General features: G+C 40.2%; 1 protein-coding gene across 2 annotated transcripts in view; it reads left to right on the top strand.

The window, feature by feature from the left end:
* SLCO5A1 (solute carrier organic anion transporter family member 5A1) overlaps positions 1–23,351 on the top strand; it is a 121,513-nt gene that overhangs the window by 74,357 nt on the left and 23,805 nt on the right. For both annotated transcript variants that reach the window (XM_079901826.1, XM_079901827.1), the window contains one exon: positions 21,216–21,414. In XM_079901826.1, the coding sequence (XP_079757952.1) occupies positions 21,216–21,414 (199 nt within the window). The remainder of the gene's footprint in view (positions 1–21,215; positions 21,415–23,351) is intronic.

Consider the following 23,351-nt stretch of genomic DNA (forward strand, 5'->3'; position numbering starts at 1 on the left):
TTCTAATCTAGAAAACAATAATTTGGACTAGAATGAACTCTATGACTTCTGCCTGCTTGAAAAATCTTAGATTAAATCATTTTCCCAAGGCCACAAGTACCAAATAAACTTATTCTTACATCCCCCTGTAGAGTTACATGATTTTCTTACAAGGGAAATAGTGAATGAGCAATTCATCACTGCGGTATTTTTACTAATGGTGCATCGCCACAGACTTTGACCATGTCCAGCATGCATGTGATCTCTTTTTCTTTTAGATGCGAAGTGTGATGTAGTTCATGGATTTCTCTTTGAATCCCAGCTCTGTCACTTAACTAAATGCATGATTTTAGCCAGTCCCTTAACCACTCTCTCTCAGTTTCTCATTTGTAAAATGTGAATGATCCTTTCCTAGGGCAACTGACAAAAGTTAAATGAGGTACCTTAAAACATTTGGTATATAGTCATAGGTGCTCAATACAAATTGGTTTCCCCCGTTTCATGTTGTAAGACTGTGTTAAATTTAAATCCCCATTAAAGAATTTTGTTAGTTTTTCTGATTTAAAACATTGTATTAGTCTAATTTAGAGTGGTATTCGAAGGCATTTTGCTAAATCTCACCTGTTAAGAGAAGTAATACATTCAAATGAAATTGTAAGGAGTGACTATTTTAGTCCCGATCATAGGAGTAAAGTGGCAGAAATCTTCTAGGGCAGCAGATAGGCAGGAGGTGTTGGGAAGGAAACGTCACAACATAGTGCATCATCAATCAATCTCTCTCTGTCTCTGTCTCTGTCTCCCAATCTCTCTCTCTCTTTGAATTGCTCTAAGTCAGTTTCCCAGATGACCAGCCTCCTGTTTGGCCAGTTCTCCAAACCATTATTTCTTTTATGATTCTTTCTCTTTATTTACCAATTATCAGAGTAAAAAATTTTGTTCTAGCAAATTGGTACAATGACCAGTAAATTTAAAAAAATATGATGAACACATGGCTTTTTATATGTTTGATGTACTTTAATCTACTGCAATTATTATTCTTTTTGATGCTCCAGTTGTTCAGTCTTTGGCCACTGGGAGCCCCTTCAAGCTAGCATCTGTAACATTTGGAATGACCTCAGCAGTTTTTATGGTTTCCTGCCCTAGACCTGGGATCAGTCACACTTCTCCAAGGAGTCTTGGCTCCTTTTAGAGGAAAGTGATCTTTGGAGATCACCATCTGGGCACTGGGTGTGCTCGTTGCTACAAGACTGTCATTGTTTCTAGGCCTTTTTGTTTTTAATAAAAAGAGGAAAACGAATCATGAAGTTATATTGATATTTCCACTTCAAATGTAAGATTACAGGTTATTACTTAACTTCTTTGATATTGTATCTCTTTACTCTAATACTGAAAATCTTTCTTCCTAATAACTTTTACATAATTACTGTATCCAAGTATGTGTGTATGTGTGTGTATGTGTAATGGTTTCAAACCAACTATCAGTGTTATTACTAACTATGAAATATGAAATGCAGTTTTAGACATCTTTGTGGTTCTTTCTGTCCATAGGCTATCTCTTAGGGATTTGCAAAATACTGTGACCTAGTTATTTGAAAGAATTCTTCTCTGTTTGGTTATGCCCACAACCCAATATGCTGTGGAGATTTATTTGCTTTAATTTGTTTTCAGTTTTTAGGGATTACTTTATTTTTCTATGTTTAAGTTAAATTTTTTTTTTTTAAATTATGTAAGACATTTATATGATTTGAAAGTCAAAACCATTAAACAAACGACATTCAGAGAAGCCTTGCTTCCATCCTGGTTTGCTCCAATTCTCTCTCTTCCTCTACAGGTAGCATTTTCTTTGTTCCTCCCTCTTTTGTTTCTGTTTGAATATGTAAGTAACTATGAGTATTATGTATGCAATAAATAAATATGCATCAGTATTTTATATTAGTATTTCCCCTTCTCTTACCCCAAAGTTGGCATACTCTACACTCTGGCCCGCACTGTAGCAGCATCAGAGGCCTTGCTCATGTCTTTCACAGGCACACAGTTCTCTCCGTTTGCCTTTATCCTGGCAAAGAAGCTCATTCCAGCCAGGTGAGGGAGACTGAGAGCTCATGACTATATTTGTCATATAATACTCAGTCCTTACCCCCTACCCCTGCCAAGGTTTAGCAGATTGTTACAAAGATCAACAGAGAGAATCTTTCTGAAAAACTTTGACAAATCTGGATAGCTTTTGGGAATCTAAATAAACTTGGAGTCTTTCCTTCAGTATGGGCCTGTGCTGTGATGGTAGAAGCCTGGGACCTTTGTTAGATCCCACTCTTAGCTGGGCACAGGGATAGAGAGGGGCTGTCTGTGCGTCATTTTCAGTCCTCCCCACAGTACTGCAGTGGAGGCCCTACTCTCTCCAGCATAGAGTAGCTAAAACCAAGGTGTACAGAGCAATTTTTGTAAGCTATACACCGAAGCAGCCCGTTAATACAGGTCCACAATGTATAGATTGAGCTGGTCCACAGAGAAGCTGCTTATAGTTTAGCATTTTTATTGCACTAATTCTTTCCCCTCCAACTTTTAATGTATTGGGTAAGACATATAGTATAGGTTTGCAGGGAGGCAGATCTTGTTGAAATTCCTGCTCTTTCTCTTCATCCATCCATCCATCCATTGGCCATCCATGCACAAATATTTATAAAGCTTCCTCTATGGGCCTGGCACTGTGCCAGGTGCTGGAAAAACCACGATGAGAACACAGAGGGATCCCATCCTCAAGGACCTTGCAGTGTAGTGACCCCAGTGGGTTGCCTGTGTCCTTGGACAAGTTCCTTAACTTTTAGGAAAGAGGTTGTGATGATTAAATGAGGGGATGTAGATGGTGTGCTTAGCACAGTGCCTGGAAAGTAGCTTCTAGTAATAACTGCAGTACTCACTTTACGAGATACTCTCATGAAAATGAATCTAAGGCAAAAGAATGAAGCTAGGACTTAGGATATGTGGAAACATTCATTGGAAAGATTACCTGGGAGAAATTGATTCGAAGAGTGAGAAGAGAGAAAAAGGGCTAAAGGTAGTGGGAAAAATGAAAGAGAAGACAAGAGGCCTGATATCAACATGAAGGCTGAAGGATTATTTCATCTGAACTGATGGAGGCTTGGAGATGTAATATAAATGATAACAGTGTAATTGCTTTAAGAGTGAAACACATTGTATGTGAAACTGATTTCAGTCGAATCAGTGTTGAGCTAGGGATAAATCTTTATATCTCTGATTTATTTATTCTCCTTTATTTTTCAACCTCAAATAAGTCTATTTTTCGCTACTCTTAGGAGGGAGAAATACATTTTAAGTGTTTTAATTTTCATGTTTAAGCACAGTGCAGTGAAACGTCAGTTGATCAGATCTCTCAGTTAGATGAAATGTTTTCGTTTCACCTATCTTTGATGATTAATAGCAGAGTCCTTACGTCTGGGGTTTCTTTTCCGTGTGCCCGCGCACGCGTGCATGCACGCGTGTGCAAACACACACACATATAAAGACAAACATCACTTATAAGGGATTTTCTGGGCTGAGAGGACATTCAGATCAGTTTTCTCCAGATTTCTACATCTACGTTCATCGCCCCCTGATGATCAGTGAGGTTCAGAATGGCCCAGAGCTCCCTTAAGGGCTTTAGTTATCAAAAAATACTATATTCTGTTCACAGAGCAGGATTCATTTTTGTATAAAAGTTGAACTGAGAAAGATTAGGGAGCTTTTCTAAAGGACTGAAAACCCAGGGGAAAGAATGAAGTGTCAGGAGCAAACGTAAAAGCATTTCTGCTAACAAGTGCGTCACGTCCTCGGTTAAATCACATTCAAGATACACCCAGTGGATCTGATGAATGACTGAAGGTAAACATTAACCTCTCTGGCCCTTAATCTCATCTTGGGAACGAGGGATTGAATTAGACAAGCTTTCACCAAAGCTCAACTAACAGACCTCCCACTGTCTCCCCTACCCCACCCCCAACCTCACAAAATCCTCTGATTTTTGTGAGCAACTTCTTTTTCTAGGCATTCAAGTTAGTTAGTGTCTTACCATCTTACTCTGGATATATGTAATACCTTTCCCTGGCACTTTAAATTTCTTTTACAGACATTGATTTTTTTTCTCCTTTGGTGCGTGTGATGGAACTGAGGTTGAACTGCTACACTTTTTGCTCTGTTTGGAGGGACTATCCAAGAGTAAGGTAGCTTGATGATTCAGTCTCTCCTTTTAAGAACTCAGGAACTTTTTATTGAGCGTGGTCCTGTCTTAGCAGGTTCCTACCCTACTAAAGTGAGGTGATCCCTATCTGCTTTGTAGTGACTCAGCATCTTATAAGAGAAAGGTGATGAATTTTGGAGTCATCAGGTCTGGGTTCAACCTCTGCCCATTTATTTGCCTCCTTGGGTGAGTTAACTAATTTCTCTGGTCTCCGTCTTACTAGTTGTGAAATGGTATAATCATAGCCATTTTACAGGGCTGTTGAAGTTTTAAAAAGTTTAAAAATGACTTATTAAGTGTAAAGAGCAACACAAGTATTAATTATTCATGAGAATGACCCTGGCTTTCATCTCTATTTATCAAATATTCCATTCTCCATAATAGGACAGGAGAACCAGGATTATTATTGAAAGAGCTGAGAAAGAGAGGAAAGTAGGGGCTGGAGTATAATATTGTCCATTTTGTTGATAGGTAAATAAAGGTCTAGGCACTAACTGAAGGATTCACGGCCTCACAGGTAGTGGCAAACTGGGGCTGGAGACAAACTGTTCTGACTCCCAGCTCATGTCACCATTTCTCATTTCCTCAGAGATGCTGTTAACTCGTAGAAATCATGTCCAGACCTAATGAATATCTTGGCTCTCAAGTATGGCCACGGTATAGTTATACCACACAGGCAGGAAATACCTTATTCTTTTCAACTAAATAATGAAACATGTGCTTAGACATTATTAGAAGTTGAAGTGATGTCCTCTTGTAACCTGAACCACCTCATGATGGACCACAGAAAATCTGCTTTGCTGTCAGGTTCAACTTCTCATTGTGGCATCTTTCCATTGGCTAGAAGGTAGAACATGGGGTTATTTGCATTTGTTACTGTTCGACTGATCAGATTTCAGGCTAACGGTTAATTTTTTTTCAAGTCATCGTATTGAGAGAGTTCCCTGGCAGTTCAGTGGTTAGGACCCGGCCCTTTCACTGCCGTGGGCCCGGGTTCAATCCCTGGTCCAGGGAACTAAGACCCCGTAAGCCGCGTGGCGTGGTCCAAAAAAAAGTCATCGTATTGAAATTTTTCTTATGTTTCTATTTGCAATAAAGATGAAAATAATTTCTGTTGGTTTTTTGATTAAAGCAGATATTTAAAAACATTATAGGTGCATACTTCTCTTACCTGTGCAGGGAACGATTTGTGTATAATTGTTTTGTATAGAATAGTTCAATATTATTTTGCCATATCTTCCTTAAATTTGTTTGAAATATATTCTATGTAAATACCAAACCCTTTTGGAAATGCAGTTGAACTTGGTGGAATCATTCAGACCTGGAGTAGCTGTGTAATTGTCCATATCCTTTGATAAGATTTTCCCATAGCACGTCTGTATTTGTGACATTACAAGTTTTTTGTTATTGTTCTTATTTCAGCCTTGTTCTCAGAGATAGTTATTCATGTAATCAATAGGTTGATAGTTGTAGTTACAAGACATATATATATAGTATATATATCATCAAACTGTCAATTTATACTTAACTTTTATTTATTTGAACAGAGTCATTGGCATTAACTTTGCTGGGCAAAGCATTCTACACGTTAATTGAAGACTTTTAGGGAGCATGTTTAAGATAATTAAGGAAACAAACTTCCAGTTGCCTCAAGTATTGTAAAAGCATCAGGTGCAGTTTTAGAGCTGACAGTTAATAGTAGATAAGTCTTTACTTGTTTTTAGATCAGAGTCCCAAGAATCTCGTCATAAGGTGTCAGTAGAAATTTTGTGTTAATATAAAATATCTTCCAGGTAGAATTTTGCCCAATGGTATGTGTTCCCAGCCCATCTTAGGGTCCTAACCTTCGAGAAAGAAGGGTCATCATCAGGGGATAGGTAGTCATCTCTGGAGTAAACTCCCAAATTCTGTGGTTCTATGATAACAGACAAATAAAAACCCCAAACAATTAATTTCATATTATGTGGGAATAACTGTGAAAATGTTAGTAAACTCTAAAACAGGGGTCCCCAACCCCCAGGCCATGGACCGGTACCAGTCTGTGACCTGTTAGGAACCAGACCGTACAGTAGAAGGTGAGCTGCGGGCGAGCGAGCGTAGTTTCATCTGTATTTACAGCCGCTCCCCATCACTTGCATTACCGCCTGAGCTCCGCCTCCTGTCAGCATTATGGTGAGTTGTACAATTATTTCATTATGTGTTACAATGTAATAATAATAGAAATAAAGTGCACAATAAATGTAATGCACTTGAATTGTCCTGAAAACATCCCCCCACCACCCCTCATCTGTGGAAAAATTATCTTCCACGAAACTGGTCCCTGGTGCCAGAAAGGTTGGGGACCGCTGCTCTAAAACACATGCTAGTAAATACTAGTAAATACTAAAACACAGCGTTCTTTCCTGCTCTAACAGGCTGAAACTTGAGTCACACCTGTTCAGTTGCCTTCTTTTTTCTGTTCTGTCCACTTCCCCGTCTTTAATGCTTGCTTTCAGTTCCAACCCAGTTGTGTGAGATGTCAGCTACTCCTCTCCAGCTTTGAGTAAAAAAACACTGCATTTGGCATGTGCCTTGCATATCCTTCATTTTGGTGAAAAGAAAAATGTGAAAAGATACAGGGCTACCTTTGAACTTGGTGGAGCGCCCCCTAGTGTAATATCTGGGCTTGAAAGTGAGCCAGTGATCATGATACTGGGAGAGAGGAGCCAGTGGCTATTAGTTGGGAGGTACATTGCATTGATTGTTGCTACTCTGTATTTTTTTTCATTTGCTGGTTCACTTGTATCATTTGGGGTGAAATTTAAAATATTTATTGCATTTTCTTGTTCTTTTAGCTTTTGAAGATCTATTGTTGCTTTCCAAAGAGAAGTTTTATTTGAAAATGTGTGATTTTATTCTTCAACACTAAGAGTAGATAAGGTCTGAACAATGAGGGAAAGAGACTATTTTGCTGAGAGATTTCGAGACACATTGGTTGATGGGGCTTGTTATTGCATTAGGAAGGCAAACAAGAACCATGTCATCTGTTTCTTTTCTATTGCTTTCAACCCAATGGTACTTTTATAAAGTGATTAATTAATGGATTTCTGAAACCTAAGTTCTCGTAAACAGTAGGTTTGGTGTTCTCCAAAGATACTCAGACCATTAGATTACTAGATTATGTTTCCATTCATAAAACTTACTTTGTGGATTTCATTACCTGTGGAATTACGCATGTCATTTGAAACAAAACATCTTTATTTAAAAAGTGCAGTATGTATAGCAGACTGGTTAAGATGTCCATCTCAACTGTCCCTGCTTTGTCCAAAGTTCTTAGTTTTTCTGACTTAAGCTATCTCATTCAGCAAGCAAGTTAGTTTAATTTTTGAATTTTCTTCTAGTTATAAAATGTTCTGACCTTTAATAATCTTGGCTCTCAGGAAACTTATTTTAATGGATAGATGAAAACAGTGTGTAATTGGGGGATCATTTAATTTCTATGCACGCTGTACTTCCTTTCCTCCAAGTTTTTGCTCCAATGGTCCCTTGTCAATGAGACCCTACCCAGTATACCCCATTTAAAAACGCGACACCTCTCCCAGAACTCCTGATTTTCCTTGCTAGGCTGAACATTTTTCTCTGTGGTGCTTCTTTACCTTCTAACGTTCAGTACAGTTTGCTTAGTTATTGGTTTATTGTTTATTGTCTCTTTTCCCCACAGTAGGTTGTAAACTCAGTGAGGGCAGGGTTTTTTTCAGCTTTATTCACTAAGTACCTTCAGAGTCTGGGACAGAGCCAAGACATAGTAGATACTCAGTAAATGTTTTTTGTTAAATTAAATATATGTTTTAAAAATTATATATTTTTATGAGCTTTCTGAAAGTTATACCTAACATATTTGTAAATAACACAAAAATGAATTTTAGCTCGCCTACTATTTAAATGATTGGAGATTTAAAAACAATGCAATAAAGGGCATCTACAAAAAATCCACATCATACTTAGTGATGAAAGACTGGATGCTTTCCTCTTAAGATCAGGAACAAGACAAGGATGTCTGCTCTTGGCACTTCTATTCATCATTGCACTGGAGATTCTAGCCAGGAAAGTAGGGCAGGAGAATGAAATAAAAGACATCCAGATTGGAAAGAAAGATGTAAAACTATCTCTATTCATAGATTATGCATCCTTGTATAAAGAAAATCCTAAGGAGTGCACTAAAAAATTATTAGAACTAGTAAATGAGTTTAGTGAGATTGCAAGATACAAGATTAATACAGAAATACCTTGGAGATATTGTGGGTTAGGTTCTGCAATTAAGCAAATATTGCAATAAAACAAGCCACACAATTTTTTTTTGTTTCTCAGTGCATATAAAAGTTATGTTTACTGGAGTCTATTAAGTGTACAATAGGATTAAGTCTAAAAAACAATGTGCATACCTTAATTAAAAATATTTTATTGCTAAAAAATGCTAACCATCATCTGAGCTTTCAGCGAGTCATAATCTTTTTGCTGGGGGAGGGCTTGAAATGTTGCAAGAATTACCAAAATGTGATACAGAGAGACAGAAAGTGAGCACATACTGTTGGAAAAATGGCACTGGTAAACTTACTTGACTCAGGATTGCCACAAACCTTCAATTTGTAAAAAATGCAATATTTGCAAAGTGCAATAAAACAAGGTATGCCTGTACGCAAACATCAACTGTATTTCTATACACTAACAATGAACAAAAAAGAAATTAAGGAAACAATTGCATTTACACCAGCATGAAAGAATGAAATACTTAGAAATAGATTTAACAAAAGAAGTGCAAAACTTATATTCTGAAACCCACAAAATATTGTTTAAAAATTAAAGAAGACCTAAATAAATAGAAAGACATCTCATGTACTTGAATTGGAACACAATGTTACTAAGATGGCCGTACTCACCAGATAGATTCAACAAATCCCTGTCAAAATTCCAGCTGGCTTCTTTGAAGAAATTGACAAGCTGATCCTAAAATTCATTTAGAAATGCAAGTGACCTAGAATAACAAAAACAATCCTGATAAAGACCAAAGTTGGAGTACCTAGACTTCTTGATTTCAAGACTTAATAAAAAGCAACAGTAATCAAGACAGTATGGTACCTACTTAAAGTAGACATAAACATCGATGGAAAAGAATTGAGAGTCCGGAAATAAACCCATACATCTATAGTCAACCAATTTTCAACAAGGATGTCAAGACCATTCAATGAGGAGAGAATAATCTTTTCAAAAAATGGTACGGGGGTAACTGGATAGCCACATGCAAAAGAATGTAGTTGGACCTCTACCTCACACCATATATATAAAAATGAACTCAAAATGGAGTAAAGGTCTTCATGGAAGACCTAAAATTATAACACTCTTAGAAGTAAACAAGCCTAAATCTTTGTGACCTTGAATTAGATAATGCAACCAAAGAAAGAATAGATAAATTGGATCTTATCAAAAGTAAAAACTTTTATACATCAAAGGACACCACCAAAAAAGTTAAAAAACAACCCACAGGATGGGAGAAGATATTTGCAAAACACATATCTGATAAGGGACTTGTATCCCTTACATAGAATTTATATTCTACGTGAGGAATTCTTTTTTTGGAATGTTTATAGCTGCTTTATTCACAATAGCCCCAAACTGAAAACAATCCGTATGTCCATCAACTGGTGAGTGGACAAACAAATTGTGGTATGTCCATACTAATTCAGCAGTAAAAATGAATGTAATATTAATATATGCAAAAATATGGATGAATCTCAAAAGCATTATGCTAAGAGGTCAAACAAAAAAGACTATATATCATATACGATTTATATAAAATTCCACAAAAGGCAAAACTAAAGTGACAGAAAGCAGGTCAGTAGTTGCCAGAGGTTAAGGGTCAAGAGATGGGACCAGTTGCAGAGGAGAATGAGGGAACATCTTAGGGTGTTGGATGTTACACAGTTGTATACCTAAAACAAGTGAATTTTATCGCATGTAAATTATGCATACGTACAGTTAGTATTAAGAAGTCAAAGGAGTTAAGTAAAACTCCTATAATGTTAACTTGAATTAGTAATATGAGTATAAATTCACGATTTGAAAATATTCATATTTCTCCGTTCTGTTCCCCCCTTTCTCTTGGAGCCACCCCTGAATGGGCTGTAGTGTAAAGGTCCATTTTCAACTTGCACAAATACATTGAGTCTACCCGTCTATGGACCAGGCCTGGGGTTTTCTCCTTCCCATCAGCTGCTTGTTGCAAACCTCCGCAGAAGCTGTAGGTGAAGCTGATGGAGAGGCCTCAATGCAACAGAGGTAGGAGACATGGAATTTGGGTCCTATCTGTACCTTACATGAAGAATTCTTAAAATTCAAGAATAAAAAGAAAAATAACCCAATTTAAAAAAATGGGCAAAGGATCTGAATTGATATTTCTCCAAAGAAGGGGTACAAGTGGCCACATGAACAGATGCTCAGTCTTATTAGTTATCAGGGAAATACAAATCAAAATCATAATGAGATACCACTTTACACCCGCTTGGATGTCTGTAATCAAATATTATTTGTGGAAATAACAAATGCTGGTGAAGATGTGGAGCAGTTGGAACCTTACACACTGGCAGTAGGAACGTCAAATGATGCAGCTGTATTGGAAAGCAGTTTGGCATTTCCTCAAGCGTAGAATTACTGTATGATCCAGAAATTCCATCTCTAGGCATATGTCCAAGAGAAATGAAAACATATGTCCACATAGAAACTTGTACATGAATGTTCATAGCAACATTATTCTAATAGCCAGAAACAGAAACAACTCAAATGTCCATCAACTGATGAATGGATAAGTCAGATGTAGTCTTGTTAGTACAATGGCTTATTGTTTGGCCATAGATAGGAATGAAGTACTGACACGTGCCACAGCGTGGATGAGTGTTGAAGACATTATGCTAAGTGATAGAAGCCGGACATATTTTACGACTCCATTTATCTGAAACATCTAGAATAGGCAAATCTGTAGAGACTGAAAGTAAATTAGTGGTTGTCTAGGGCTGAGGAAGGGGCGTAGGAAGAAATGAGCTTGATAGCTAATGGGTACAGGGTTTCTTTCTAGGGTCGTGAAAATATTCTGAAACTGATGGTGGTGATGGTTGCATATCTCTGTGAATATACTAAAAAACATTGAATGGTACACTTACTCAAGTAGGTGAATTGTATGGTATGTGACTTATAGCTCAACGAAGCTGTCAATAAAAAAAAGAAAGAAAGAATAAACAGAGCACTTAGTGAGCTGACGATCTTTATTAAATGGCCGCTCTGGTCCTCCTTATTCATTTGGCAGAATTAACATGGTTTTTAATGAGCCAAGTTTTCGCTTGGCCATAGTGGGGCAAAAGCACGCTAACAAGTAAGGTTAGGTGTGTAGAAGTTTGTCTCAAACATTTTTTTGGATAAATAGAGTTTTAAAAATCTGCTTGGATGTCCCTGGTGGCGCAGAGGTTAAGAATCTGCCTGCCAATGCAGGGGACAAGGGTTCGATCCCTGGTCCGGGAAGATCCCACATGCCGTGGAGCAGCTAAGCCTGCACGCCACAACTACCGAGCCTGCGCTCTAGAGCCCGTGCTCCGCAATGAGAGAAGCCACCGCAACGAGAAGCCTGCGCACCGCAACCGAGCGTAGCTCCCGCTCGCCGCAACTAGAGAAAGCCCGTGTGCAGCAACGAAGACCCAACTCAGCTAAGAAGAAAAGAAAGAAAGAAAAATCTGCTTACTTCTCCCAGGGGAAGGATAGCTTTACCAGATTTTGTAGCTCAGCTATTCTTGGGCATAATGACCATCAACTCTCTCGATGCGAAGGCTCAAGAGCTGCTGGATTTGGACAACAATGGAAAGGGGAGACGTTGCAAAGTGCTGAGGGAAAATGGATCTCCCCCACAGGGCCTCCAAAGAGGGCTTTGTCTTTGGCACTGGCCCACATCTGTAGGCTTTGCTTCTCTGAACGGAAACTGAGTCTAGTAACTTAACACTAAGGTCTTCCTTTGAGGCTTCTTTTGATAACTGCAAAGGTTAATAAGACCCTGCTCGTCTTCTGTAAAATTGCCTCTACAAAATCCCCCCCCTTCTCTTGCAATAATTTGTTTAAAGCTTTTGCTGTTTCACCTGAAGTTTCCCAGAGCCAGTGAAAGACAGAAGTAAACACTTTGATATTTTGCATTTCATCATTTCAAGTTATTTTTGCCCTTTGTGGTTCTATTGCCTGAATACAGAAAACTCTTTTAGGTTTTTAAGCCATACAGGATGAAATATTCACTGGATTTGATTTTTGAATCCCTTTCACGACCCAGCTTGGCATTTGATTTTATGTATGATTTCAGCCAGAGCTCTGCAGAACCCTGAAATGAAAAGTGGGCTTGTTTTCTCTGTTGAATGTACCTTTTTATTACCTTTCCCTCAGTGCTCCCAAGAACTTGAATCCCTGAGACTGGAGTTCTCATATTTCTCTCGTGCTGCGCGGCATTTCCCTGTGTTGGCAGAGTTGCAGAGAGTGTTACTGTGGTTGAGTGAGACCCATTTACCCTGGTGGAGGTTCAGTGTGAGCTTGATTTTGATATCTCCAGGCTGAAGTGATGGAGGCTAGGTTTTCAGAGGTGTGTAATTCCTTGGAAAGCCTTTAGTAATCATTTCAGCAAGGTCACGCAAGATGTTTGAGAGCAGGCTCTGTTGCTGAGCTGCAGCGGGTCCCATCTGAGCCCCACTGTGTTCATCACGGGGTTCTCAACAGAGGAAGCTGTGGCTGGAAAGGTCTGCTTCTGGCGCTGTGTCCTTCACTGAAGTGGTGGAGGCAGACAGGCCGTCTGCAGCAGCCCTGTGTGAGACTGGCCACCCTGACAGCCTATCTGCCTCAGGAGAATTGCTAAAAGAACGCTGATATTGGGATCTCCCTGACGGTCCAGTGGTTAAGATGTCATGCTTCCACTGCAGGGGGCGTGGGTTCGATCCCTGGTCTGGGAACTAATATCCCACATGCCACGTGGCATGGCCAAAAAAAAAAAAAAAATTAAAGAAAAGAACCCCTATAAATCCTGCCACTCAACCTATAGGCTTCTCTCCAGGTGCCCGACACACGCTGTTCAGGTCAACATACACGGGCTGCCCCTCCTAATTCCAATCGAACAAGGGCATCCTTGACAATCTGAATTGATGTTATGCTATGAAATATTATGGATCAAAAGAAATAGTCTGGTCTCTGTCTTAAAACAGTCACCAAATTATAAAAATGGCACTATAAATTAATTCTAATGATGGACCTCGTTCATAGTTGGTGAAGGGATTTCTGAGATTTTCTTACAAGGGTGATAGTGAGATATATGAAAGAGAAAGAGAAATATGAAATACTGTGATTTTGTGATACTTTGTGGATTTATGAGCAGTTTGTGAAAATGTATACTTACTGTGCTATGTATTCTCAGACCATTTAAAATTTGCTAACTTCAAGGTGCGAACTTGAAAAATATTCTCTTCTTCTATTCCCCTCTGACAATAATTGTTATTTATTTCCCGTAAGAAAATATTTGCAAGGGAAAGTGGAAGCTTAAAGGGGTAAAATATTTAGGCTTGGGTGACAGGAAAACATTGATTTTGTATCATAAGATTAGAAACATAGTATTTGGAAAAGTTAAATAAATTTGAGTTTATTACCCTGCTCTATCACTCACTAGATGTTTCCTCACCTGAGATGTGGAAAGAAACTTCTGTATTCTTTCCAACCTAAGACACCATTCATTGTAAGATGCCCCATGATTTTGAGTTACTATGAAAGAAAAATGCTTCTAATTAGACAATGACACAAGATAGAGATCCTATTGATTGTCAGACACATTCTGATTTCAGAGCAATTCAAAACGCGTACAGTTTTGAGAATTAGATGAGATGCTATCCATACAGCAGTTATCACAGTTTCTGGCATATAGTTAGCATCAGTGCGTGTGTGTGTGTGTTTGTGTGTGGTGTATATGTGTACAGAAAGAAAGAGGAAGGTGGGAGAGACGGAAAGAGAGAGAGAGAGAGAGAGAATGGGCATGAGAACCAATTGTACTTCCTTCTTTTCTAGGTGCTCACCCCGCTTTCTCCTCCCCTTCTGTCCCGGCTGCCTTCCCCAAAGACAACGGCAGAACCTGGAAGCCATAATGGCTTACAATGATAGTCTGTATTGATTCATAGTCTTAGGTTTGCAAACCATTGACTTTTCAACTTACCTAAAGAAAACTTTGGATGTGGAATACACAGAAAGGGTCAGAGAATTTAGAGAAAAGAACATGAGGACATCTAAGATTCTGAGGATCTGTCTATACTAACTTAATTCACCACAGTAGGACAGTCTGCACCATTGTGATCTCACCATAGAAAAGAGGTATCAGAGGGCTACTGGCATTCCACGCTTTGTCACCTGTGGTGGCTTGGCAGTTAAGCTTCTGCTAATAACGCCCAAGTCAATTTTGATAACAGTGAGATTTTTTTAGGCGTCAGTCTAGATATTTCGTGCGTGCCAGTTTTAAACTGATTTTAGCAAGTTATTTTAACTCCAAATGAGATCTTAGATCTCCTATTTGTAAAACAAGATATGGCCTATTTCAAGGAATAATTGAAAACAAAAATGAATGTCATTTGAGGATTTTATGTAATAAATTCTAAATAACAAAATTATTCATCCAGGCCTTGGTAAGTGCTAGAAAGGTCTGAAGATAATAAAGATATAGTCCCTACCATGCACAGGAACCTTCCAGTCTAGCAGGAAAGAGAGAAGTAAACCCGGTAGATGGTGGCAGGTCTTATGATGGGGGCAAGCACTGGGTCCCGTGAAAGCAGGTTGTGATTCTTCACAATAGCAATAGCAACACGATTGCAGTTCCCCGAACCTGAAACATTCTTGATGAGTGGGTCACCTAATTTTGTCCTCCTGTCTTCCAGTTCAAGGTTTTCCTGTGTTCCAAGTGATGCATTAGGTTTAGGCATATTTTATGTGTCTATTTGCAAAATAGATAATGTCTGCCTATTGACAAAAATTGGAGTGAAGAGGAAACATTGCATCAGTAGCTTCAATATTTGGTAATTCACCAAATATCATTTTTCATAAAGACCTTTTGACTCCATCCAGCCACACTTTGTAAGGGTAAGCAATATTGTGACCCAGAGCAAAAACTTCAACATTGAATGCTAAGGGGATCATGCTTGAAATAAGGGAAAGAAAGGAAGTAGGACAATTAACATGTCAATCTGCTTGGTTAAGTAAATAGATAAAAGATTTCCTACTGGAAAGCAGTAGGGTGTGCTCAGACCTTTTATGAACGAAGCAGGGTCCTCTGGTCAATACTTATGCAGCAATGACTTCTTTAGATTCAGATATATACACACAGTAGCTCAAAAGCTAACAGAGGTTTATGTGTTTGAGAGGACATAGTAGCTAAATATCAAACAAAGGTTTATATATTGAAGAACACATACAGGTTTATGTTGGACAATTATGAATAATATATTATTTTATTAATTTTTAAAAATTTTGCCATATAACATACAGTAAGATATATTTTTCAATGCTTTTCTTTTTAAAAATTTATTTATTATTACTTTTTTGGCTGCATTGGGTCATCGTTGCTGCGCACGGGCTTTCTCTAGTTGCGGCGAGCAGGGGCTACTCTTCCTTGCAGTGTGCGGGCTTCTCATTGCGGTGGCTTCTCTTGTTGCGGAGCACGGGCTCTAGAGCGCAGGCTCAGTAGTTGTGGCGCACGGGCTCAGTAGTTGTGGCTTGTGGACTCTAGAGCACAGGCTCAATAGTTGTGGCGCACGGGCTTAGTTGCTCCGCGGCACGTGGGATCATCCCGGACCAGGGTTCGAACCTGTGTCCCTTGCATTGGCAGGCGGACTCCCAACCACTGCACCACCAGGGAAGCCCCACGAGTAGTATTTTAAATTCAGTTCTATAGATTAAATAGCATACTGAAATTTGCCTAATTATAATTCCAATATATTTATTTGTTCAGATGTTAAACTCATTAATAGCAGGCGGATACTTGTGTCAATTGCCAACATTTATTGGGTATATGCTATGGGCTAGGCACTGTTTCAAGCACTTCCTATATCTTAACCCGTTTAATCCTAACAATCTATGAGGAAGAAACTACTCTTATCCATATTTTACAGAAAAATCTAAGGCCCGGAATGTCAGAAACTTGCCTGAGGACAGACAGCTTGTAGGTGGCAGAGCTGAGATTCGAACTTGGAATCTTCATGACCCACACTCTTACCTGGAATTGTCTCAGACATCTGCAGTCGCATTGGCCTCCATCCTCTCCCGCTTGTGCCCTAGGCTGGGCCCCTGGGCTTGGTCCAGTCACTCCCATCTCTCCCCGCTGTTCTGTCCTCCTTCCTCTGCTCGTTCTACAGGCGTCCGTGGGCCCCAGTTGATGCCTTTTCCCCACCCTCTTGACCCCGCCCTCCCCGCGTCTTGGCCACTAGAGGGCGCGAGGAGCAGAAACTCGAGGGTGACAGGTGTCTGGCAGCGGCCGGGAAGGGGGCTGGTTCCAGAGCAGAGGCTCAGAGGAGAGAGACAGAAGGAGGGGCGCTGGGGGTCTGGGGACACGGGGAAGGGCAGGAGAGCAGCAGCCGGTGAGATGTATTGTCTCCCCCTGCGTCACCCCACCACACGCTCGGCACCAGATCTTACCTACTCATTCCATTCCCCTAAAACTGCAACACCAAGACATTTGGGTGTCCTGCTCAAACTGGAGATCTGAGCGTTGTACAGATTCCCCTGAAGGCATAGTCAGTCTTTCTGTTTTGGTAGTGCAGTGAGATTTAGAGGACGGGGGACATCAGTAGGAAATTTTAATAGATCTTCACTCTGACGAGACCTCATGCTAATGACACATTTTTTGTTTTTAAGAGTTGAATACTAGTTAGGATGCATAGTCAGATAAATTATACTGCTTTTAAATTAGGACTCAGCTGTGAGCGTGGGGATTTGTTTCGTTGCTATCCCAGGGTCTAGCACGGTATCTATAACTATAATACCGATATATAAATCGCTCAATTGAAATAGGAATTTTATTAATGGATCATTTCACTCTGAAGGTAAAGCTTTGCCTATTTAGTCATGTAGATAGAATGTGGCCTATTCTCTAATGAGGAGGATAATGTAATAACCAGCTCATCTAAGCCCAGAGCTCTGGTCAACTTCCCCCAAAGCTTCCAGTACCCGCTGGTTCTAAGAGGCAGCTGTGGTGCTGTGGAGGTGCCCTGGGCTGGGAGCCAGAGACCTCAGTTTTCATTCTGGCTCTCCCTGCCCTGTGTGCATTACTGGGCTGGTCACTTCCTCATCTGTAAAAGAGCCATTACTGGTTTAATAAAGTCAGGACCATGGTGAGGATGACAAGATAAACACTATTTTTTTTTCCCTGTCAACCCAGGCAAAGCTCAGACTTTAGATTAATCTAATCCTCCCTCTTTGCTCCTTTACGTGGGCTGTGGGACACACAGGAGGAGCGAGCCATCCAGGCATGCGTACTGATGCAGCTGCAGGCTTCTGGAATCTCATAGCACCTGGACCCACCGTCCTCTCCATTTGCAAAGCCGTGTACCTGTTCTAACTTAGCCCGCTCTTTACTTTCCTACAATGGTTATTCCAACCTTTGGCTATATTTAAAGTTCTCCATATCTCTTCCCAAACTGAAGCTATATGTGTATATATATATATATATATATATATATATATATATATATATATATATATATATATATATACATATAAAGAATCTACACATGTTATCAGTTCTTAAGGGGGGGAAAAAAAGCATAGAAAAAAGACTGGAGTGAAATATGCCAGAATGTAAGTTGTGGGTTTTGGTCCTTCATATTTCTCTGTGCTTTTCAAGTGTTCTAGTCCATCATGTATTGCATGATGTTTCCAAAATAACAACAACAACAAAACAGAAAAACTACCATTCGAGGAGCTACCACCTACCCACTGATTTATCCTCCCACCCCCTGCTCCCAAATCTGATTCCCGGCCCAGATGCAGGGTTCTCGCGCTCCCTCTCCGGGGCTAATCTGATCATCTGTGCTATTAATTCTATATTCTTCTGACTTCTCAAGGATCTTGCCTTGGCATTAGATAACCCTTTTTCTCCCCACTCAATCTCCCATTCCTTTTTGGTCTCTTTGCGAGCATATAAGTATGCTTAAAGGAATTCCCTGGAGGTCCAGTGGTTAGGACTCGGTGCTTTCACTGCCAGGGGCCAGGTTCAGTCCCTGGTCGGGGAACTAAGATCCCACAAGCCACATGGTGCGGCCAAAATAAAAATACGCTTAAGTCCCCTCCATATATCAGCAAACAAGCAAAACTCCCCAGGCTCCAGCTCCGCCTTGGCTCCCCTCTAACTCTAGACCCGTACCCCCTTTTCCTTTTATATGTAGTCTGAGTTCTAGAAAGAGTCTGAATTCCATCCTCTAAATCTCCACGACTGACCGTTTAACCCATTGCAGCCTGGCTTCCACCTTCACAACACCCTTAAAATTGCTCTTGCCAAGATCTCCTTTCAGGCTTCGTCTTCCTCTGCTCTTCTGACTTTGCTCAGTCTTGTTGGAACATCCCTTCTATGCCATAAATTCTGCCACCTGTTAGGAATGTCCCAGACCAGCTCTTCCTGGGCTCGTGGGGCAGGGATCACTGCGTGAGGCGTATCTCCCGGGCCCTTCACACGTGGTGTGTCTACCGTGGGGTTCGAGAGCTGCTCTCCCCCGGTCCTTTCCTCCTCATTTTCTGGACCCCTGCCACCTTTCGGGTGTCCCCGTCCCCTCCTCAGCTTGTTGGCTGTGCTGTCGGTGTGGAGCCTGACTGTGACTCACCTGGACCTTTGCAGTGCTCTCCCAGCCATGTCTCTGATTCTAGTGTTGACTGCATCTCACTGCCAGCAATAATCTTTGTCACACACACCTCCCATCCTCTCTGACCCTGGCTTCAAATTCCTTGGTGGCCTCCCATTGCCCAGAGGTACAACCCGAGCTCCTCTCCGTGATCCTTCATGGTCTCGCTCGCTTTACATCTCTTGCCCATGTCCCGCCACGCCCCAGTAGCTTGCATTCCACACTCCCATAGCTTGGACTCCTCTGAATCTTCAATTCCGTTATCTTTTGCCCCTTTGCATATATTTCCTTTGTGCAGGATATTTTCTCTGTGCTGGCACATTGGACAGATTCTGTCTCATCTGTCGAATGTCAGCTCAAATACTGCCACTTCTGTGATGTCCTCCCTGATTTCTCCCAGGGAAGACTCAGGTACTTCTTTTCCTGTATTCTCCCTGCCCTTTGTATAATTTTCTTATCATACTTTAATTTGTTTTGTTTATTTCTCTTTTAGATTGTAAGGTTCGTGGGGCAGGCGATATGACTAATTTTTTAGCTTTTTTTTTTTTACTGTGAAATATAATGCACACAGAAGTGCATTAATCAAAACTTAGATCACTTATATGTAGAACCTAAAATATAATACAGGGAATTCACTGGTGGTCCAGTGGTTAGGACTCCGCACTCTCATTGCAGGGAGCATGGGTTCGATTGCTGGTCAGGGAACTAAGATCCCACATGCCACGTGGCATGGCCAATATATATATATATGTGTGTGTATATATAATACAAATGAACTTAATGTACAAAACAGAAACAGACTTACAGACATAGAAAAGAAACATATGGTTACCAAAGGGGAAAGGGCGGGGAAGGGATAAATTAGGAATTTGGGATTAACATATAAACACTGCTATATATAAAGTAGATAAACAACAAGGTCCTATTGTATAGCACAGGGAACTATATTAAAAATCCTGTAATAAACAAAAACGGAAGAGAATATGAAAAAGAATATATATACATATGTATATAACTGATTCACTTAGCTGTACACCTGAAACTAACACAACATTGTAAATCAACTAGACTTCAAAAAAAAAAAACTTAGGGATAATGAATAATCATAAAGTGAACATTTGTGTAACTACTGCCCAGGTCATGAAAAGGAGTATTTTCAGTCCTCCAGGAGCCCCCTGTATCCTTTCCAGATCCCACCCATCCCCCTACTATCTTTTCTTCATAGTTGCACTACCTATGTATTCATTTCTAAACAAATCATTTAGTTTTACCTGTTTTTGACCTTTATACAGTCAGATCATGTTTTCTGTTGTGTTTTACTTCCTTTATTCAACATTGTGTTTGTATGTGATTATGTGTCCTCATTTTTATTATTGTATCGCAGCATTTCATTACATGAATTTACTGCATGTAATGTATCTATTAATGGATGTTTGGTTTATTTCCAGTTTGGGGCTATTATGGTGCTTCAGATATCTTATACACTTCTTTTGGTCCCCATGTGCATGAATTTCCTCAGGGTATAGATCCAGGAATGGAACTGCCTGTCACAGGGTGTATATATCTTCAACTCTACCAGATAATGCTAAACTGTCTTTCAAAGTGTCTGTCGCAATTTACATCCCACCAGCCTTGTAGAGGGTGCCCATTGCTCTGTATCTTTGCCAATATGTGGTATTGTCAGACTTTTCCACTTTTACTGACATGGTTGGCATGGAGTAGTATTTCACTGTGGCTTTAATTGGTGTTTCTCTCTTAGTAAGGAGGCTAAGCACGTTTCTGAGTTAATGGGTCAGCTGAATTTCCTCCTAAGTGAAGCCCCATTTAAGTTCTGCTCACTCTCTCATGGGTTGCTTGTCTTTATTTTATGGCTTTGAAAGTTCTTGCACATTCTGGATATGAGTTCTTTGTTGGCCGTATGTGTTGAAAATAAGCTATACTATAAAATCACGAACATTAAAGATTTACTGATTACAGTGTTTTTAAAATTCTTTCCCTTCGCACTAATAAGTAAGTAGAAGCAGGATAATTAGACAATAAATAATAGTATACATTCCTTCAAATTAATCCTGTCCTTCCCTTCTTCTCTCCAGGCGTCATCATCGTCCCCAGTGCCGGTGTTGGGATTGTCCTTGGAGGCTACATCATAAAAAAATTGAAACTTGGTGCAAGGGAATCTGCAAAACTAGCGATGATCTGCAGTGGTGTGTCTTTACTGTGCTTTTCAACCCTGTTTATTGTTGGATGTGAAAGTATCAATCTAGGTGGCATAAACATCCCGTATACAACAGGGTAAGTATCTTGGAAGAGGCGTCTCATCTCATCCTGGTCATGATTGAAGTGCGGAGCTCTGCGGTGTTTGGATCCCACGGTTCGGCTTGTGCCCCACCCTCAATGTGGGGCTCACTACGCCTGCGTTTCTGTCCTGGTAGAGCTGCACCCTCTTGGGCAGTGGCCTCCGTCTCTCCGTTGTCTGTGTCCCTTTTGACCCTCGCAACGTCTCCCATGGCATTTGGGTTACAGTACGTGAGGAGGAAATGCTAGTTGGCTTAATGGAAACTGTTCTTTTTTTTTTTAATGTAATGTTTTGAATAGGTAGTACATTCACACAGTTTCAAAACAAAGTTCAATGAAAATACAGTGTGTCCCAAGGCCTCCACCCCACTTCTCCCCAAAGACAAACCAGGGAACCACTTTAATTCATCTCTTGTGTACCCTTCCAAGGATGTTCCTTATACAAGAAACTATGAATGTGTATTTTCAGTGTTTTCTGTTTTATATCCAAAAGGTAGCATTCTATACATTCTTTTCTTTTTTATTTATTTATTTATCTATTTATTTATTTATGACTGTGTTGGGTCTTCGTTGCTGCGCACGGGCTTTCTCTAGTGGCGGCGAGCGGGGGTTACTCTTCGTTGCGGTGCGCGCGCTTCTCATTGCGGTGGCTTCTCTTGTTGTGGAGCATGGGCTCTAGGCACGCAGGCTTCAGTAGTTGTGGCTCGTGGGCTCAGTAGTTGTGGCTCGCGGGCTTAGCTGCTCCGCGGCATGTGGAATCTTCCCGGACCAGGGCTCAAACCCGTGTCCCCTGCAATGGCAGGTGGATTCTTAACCACTGCACCACCAGGGAAGTCCCTATACGTTCTTTTCTGAGCTTTTTTTTTTTTTTATGTAACGATCTGGGTTGGAAACTTTCTGTCACAGTAATAATAATGATGGTGATGTTCAAAATGTAGCTGACCCTTATATTAACACTAGTGCATCCAAGCATTCTTCTAAATGCTTTACGTATATTAACTCATTAATCCTCATAACAGGCCTAGTCAGGTAGGTACTATTCTGATTTTACAGAGGGCAAAACTGAGGTATGGCTGACACGTATCAGTATATAAATCCGTTCAGGCTGCTGTAAGCGAACACCATAGACTAGATGGCTTAGAAACAACAGAAGTTTATTTCTCACAATTCCGGAGGCTGGGAAGTCCAAGATCAAGGTGCTAGCAGATTCGGTGTCTTGTGAGGCCCTGCTCTTTGGATCATAAATGGCTGTCTCTGGCTGTGTCCTCACATGGTGGGGTTGAGGCATCTCCCTAGGATCCTTTCTGTAAGGGCACTAATCCCATTCATAAGGGCTTCACCTTCATGACCCAGTCACCTCCCAAAGGCCCCAAACTCCAAGTACCATCACGTTTGGGGTTAGCTTTCAACATGTGAATTTTTCATGGACCCAAACATTTAGTCTATTGACCTAGAGATCACGGGCAAGGATTACACAAGAAACATGTGTAAAGCTCTCAGCTCTCCTGGCACACAGCAAGTGCTCAGTGATAGTTAGCTATTGTTATTAGTCATCACTAATCCATTAAGAACAATTTCTATCAAATTATTTTTACTACAATTGGAAAACATAAATAGAATATTAAAAATTAGTAAGAAAAACCAGCAGTCTCCTGACCCTGCTTCCCAGGGGCAATAATTTAAAATTCTTTTTAGCTATCTCTTCTGGTATTTACCTCTATATTTTTAAAGCATACTGTATAAATTAACCAAATGAAGACATTATTTATGACTTCCTGTCTTAGTAAATGAGGAGTCTAGCATTTGCTTCACAACTTGTGCTCAAATCCTTTTCTGATATTTTCATGGTATGGTTATGACAGTATTGTTAGCAGCTGAGGCACAAGTACTGTATCGTGATTAGATTTCCTCCTTTGTACAGCAGTGATTTTCCT

This window comes from Stenella coeruleoalba (genome assembly GCF_951394435.1).
Source record: "Stenella coeruleoalba genome assembly, chromosome: 17".
NCBI classification, from domain to species: domain Eukaryota; kingdom Metazoa; phylum Chordata; class Mammalia; order Artiodactyla; family Delphinidae; genus Stenella; species Stenella coeruleoalba.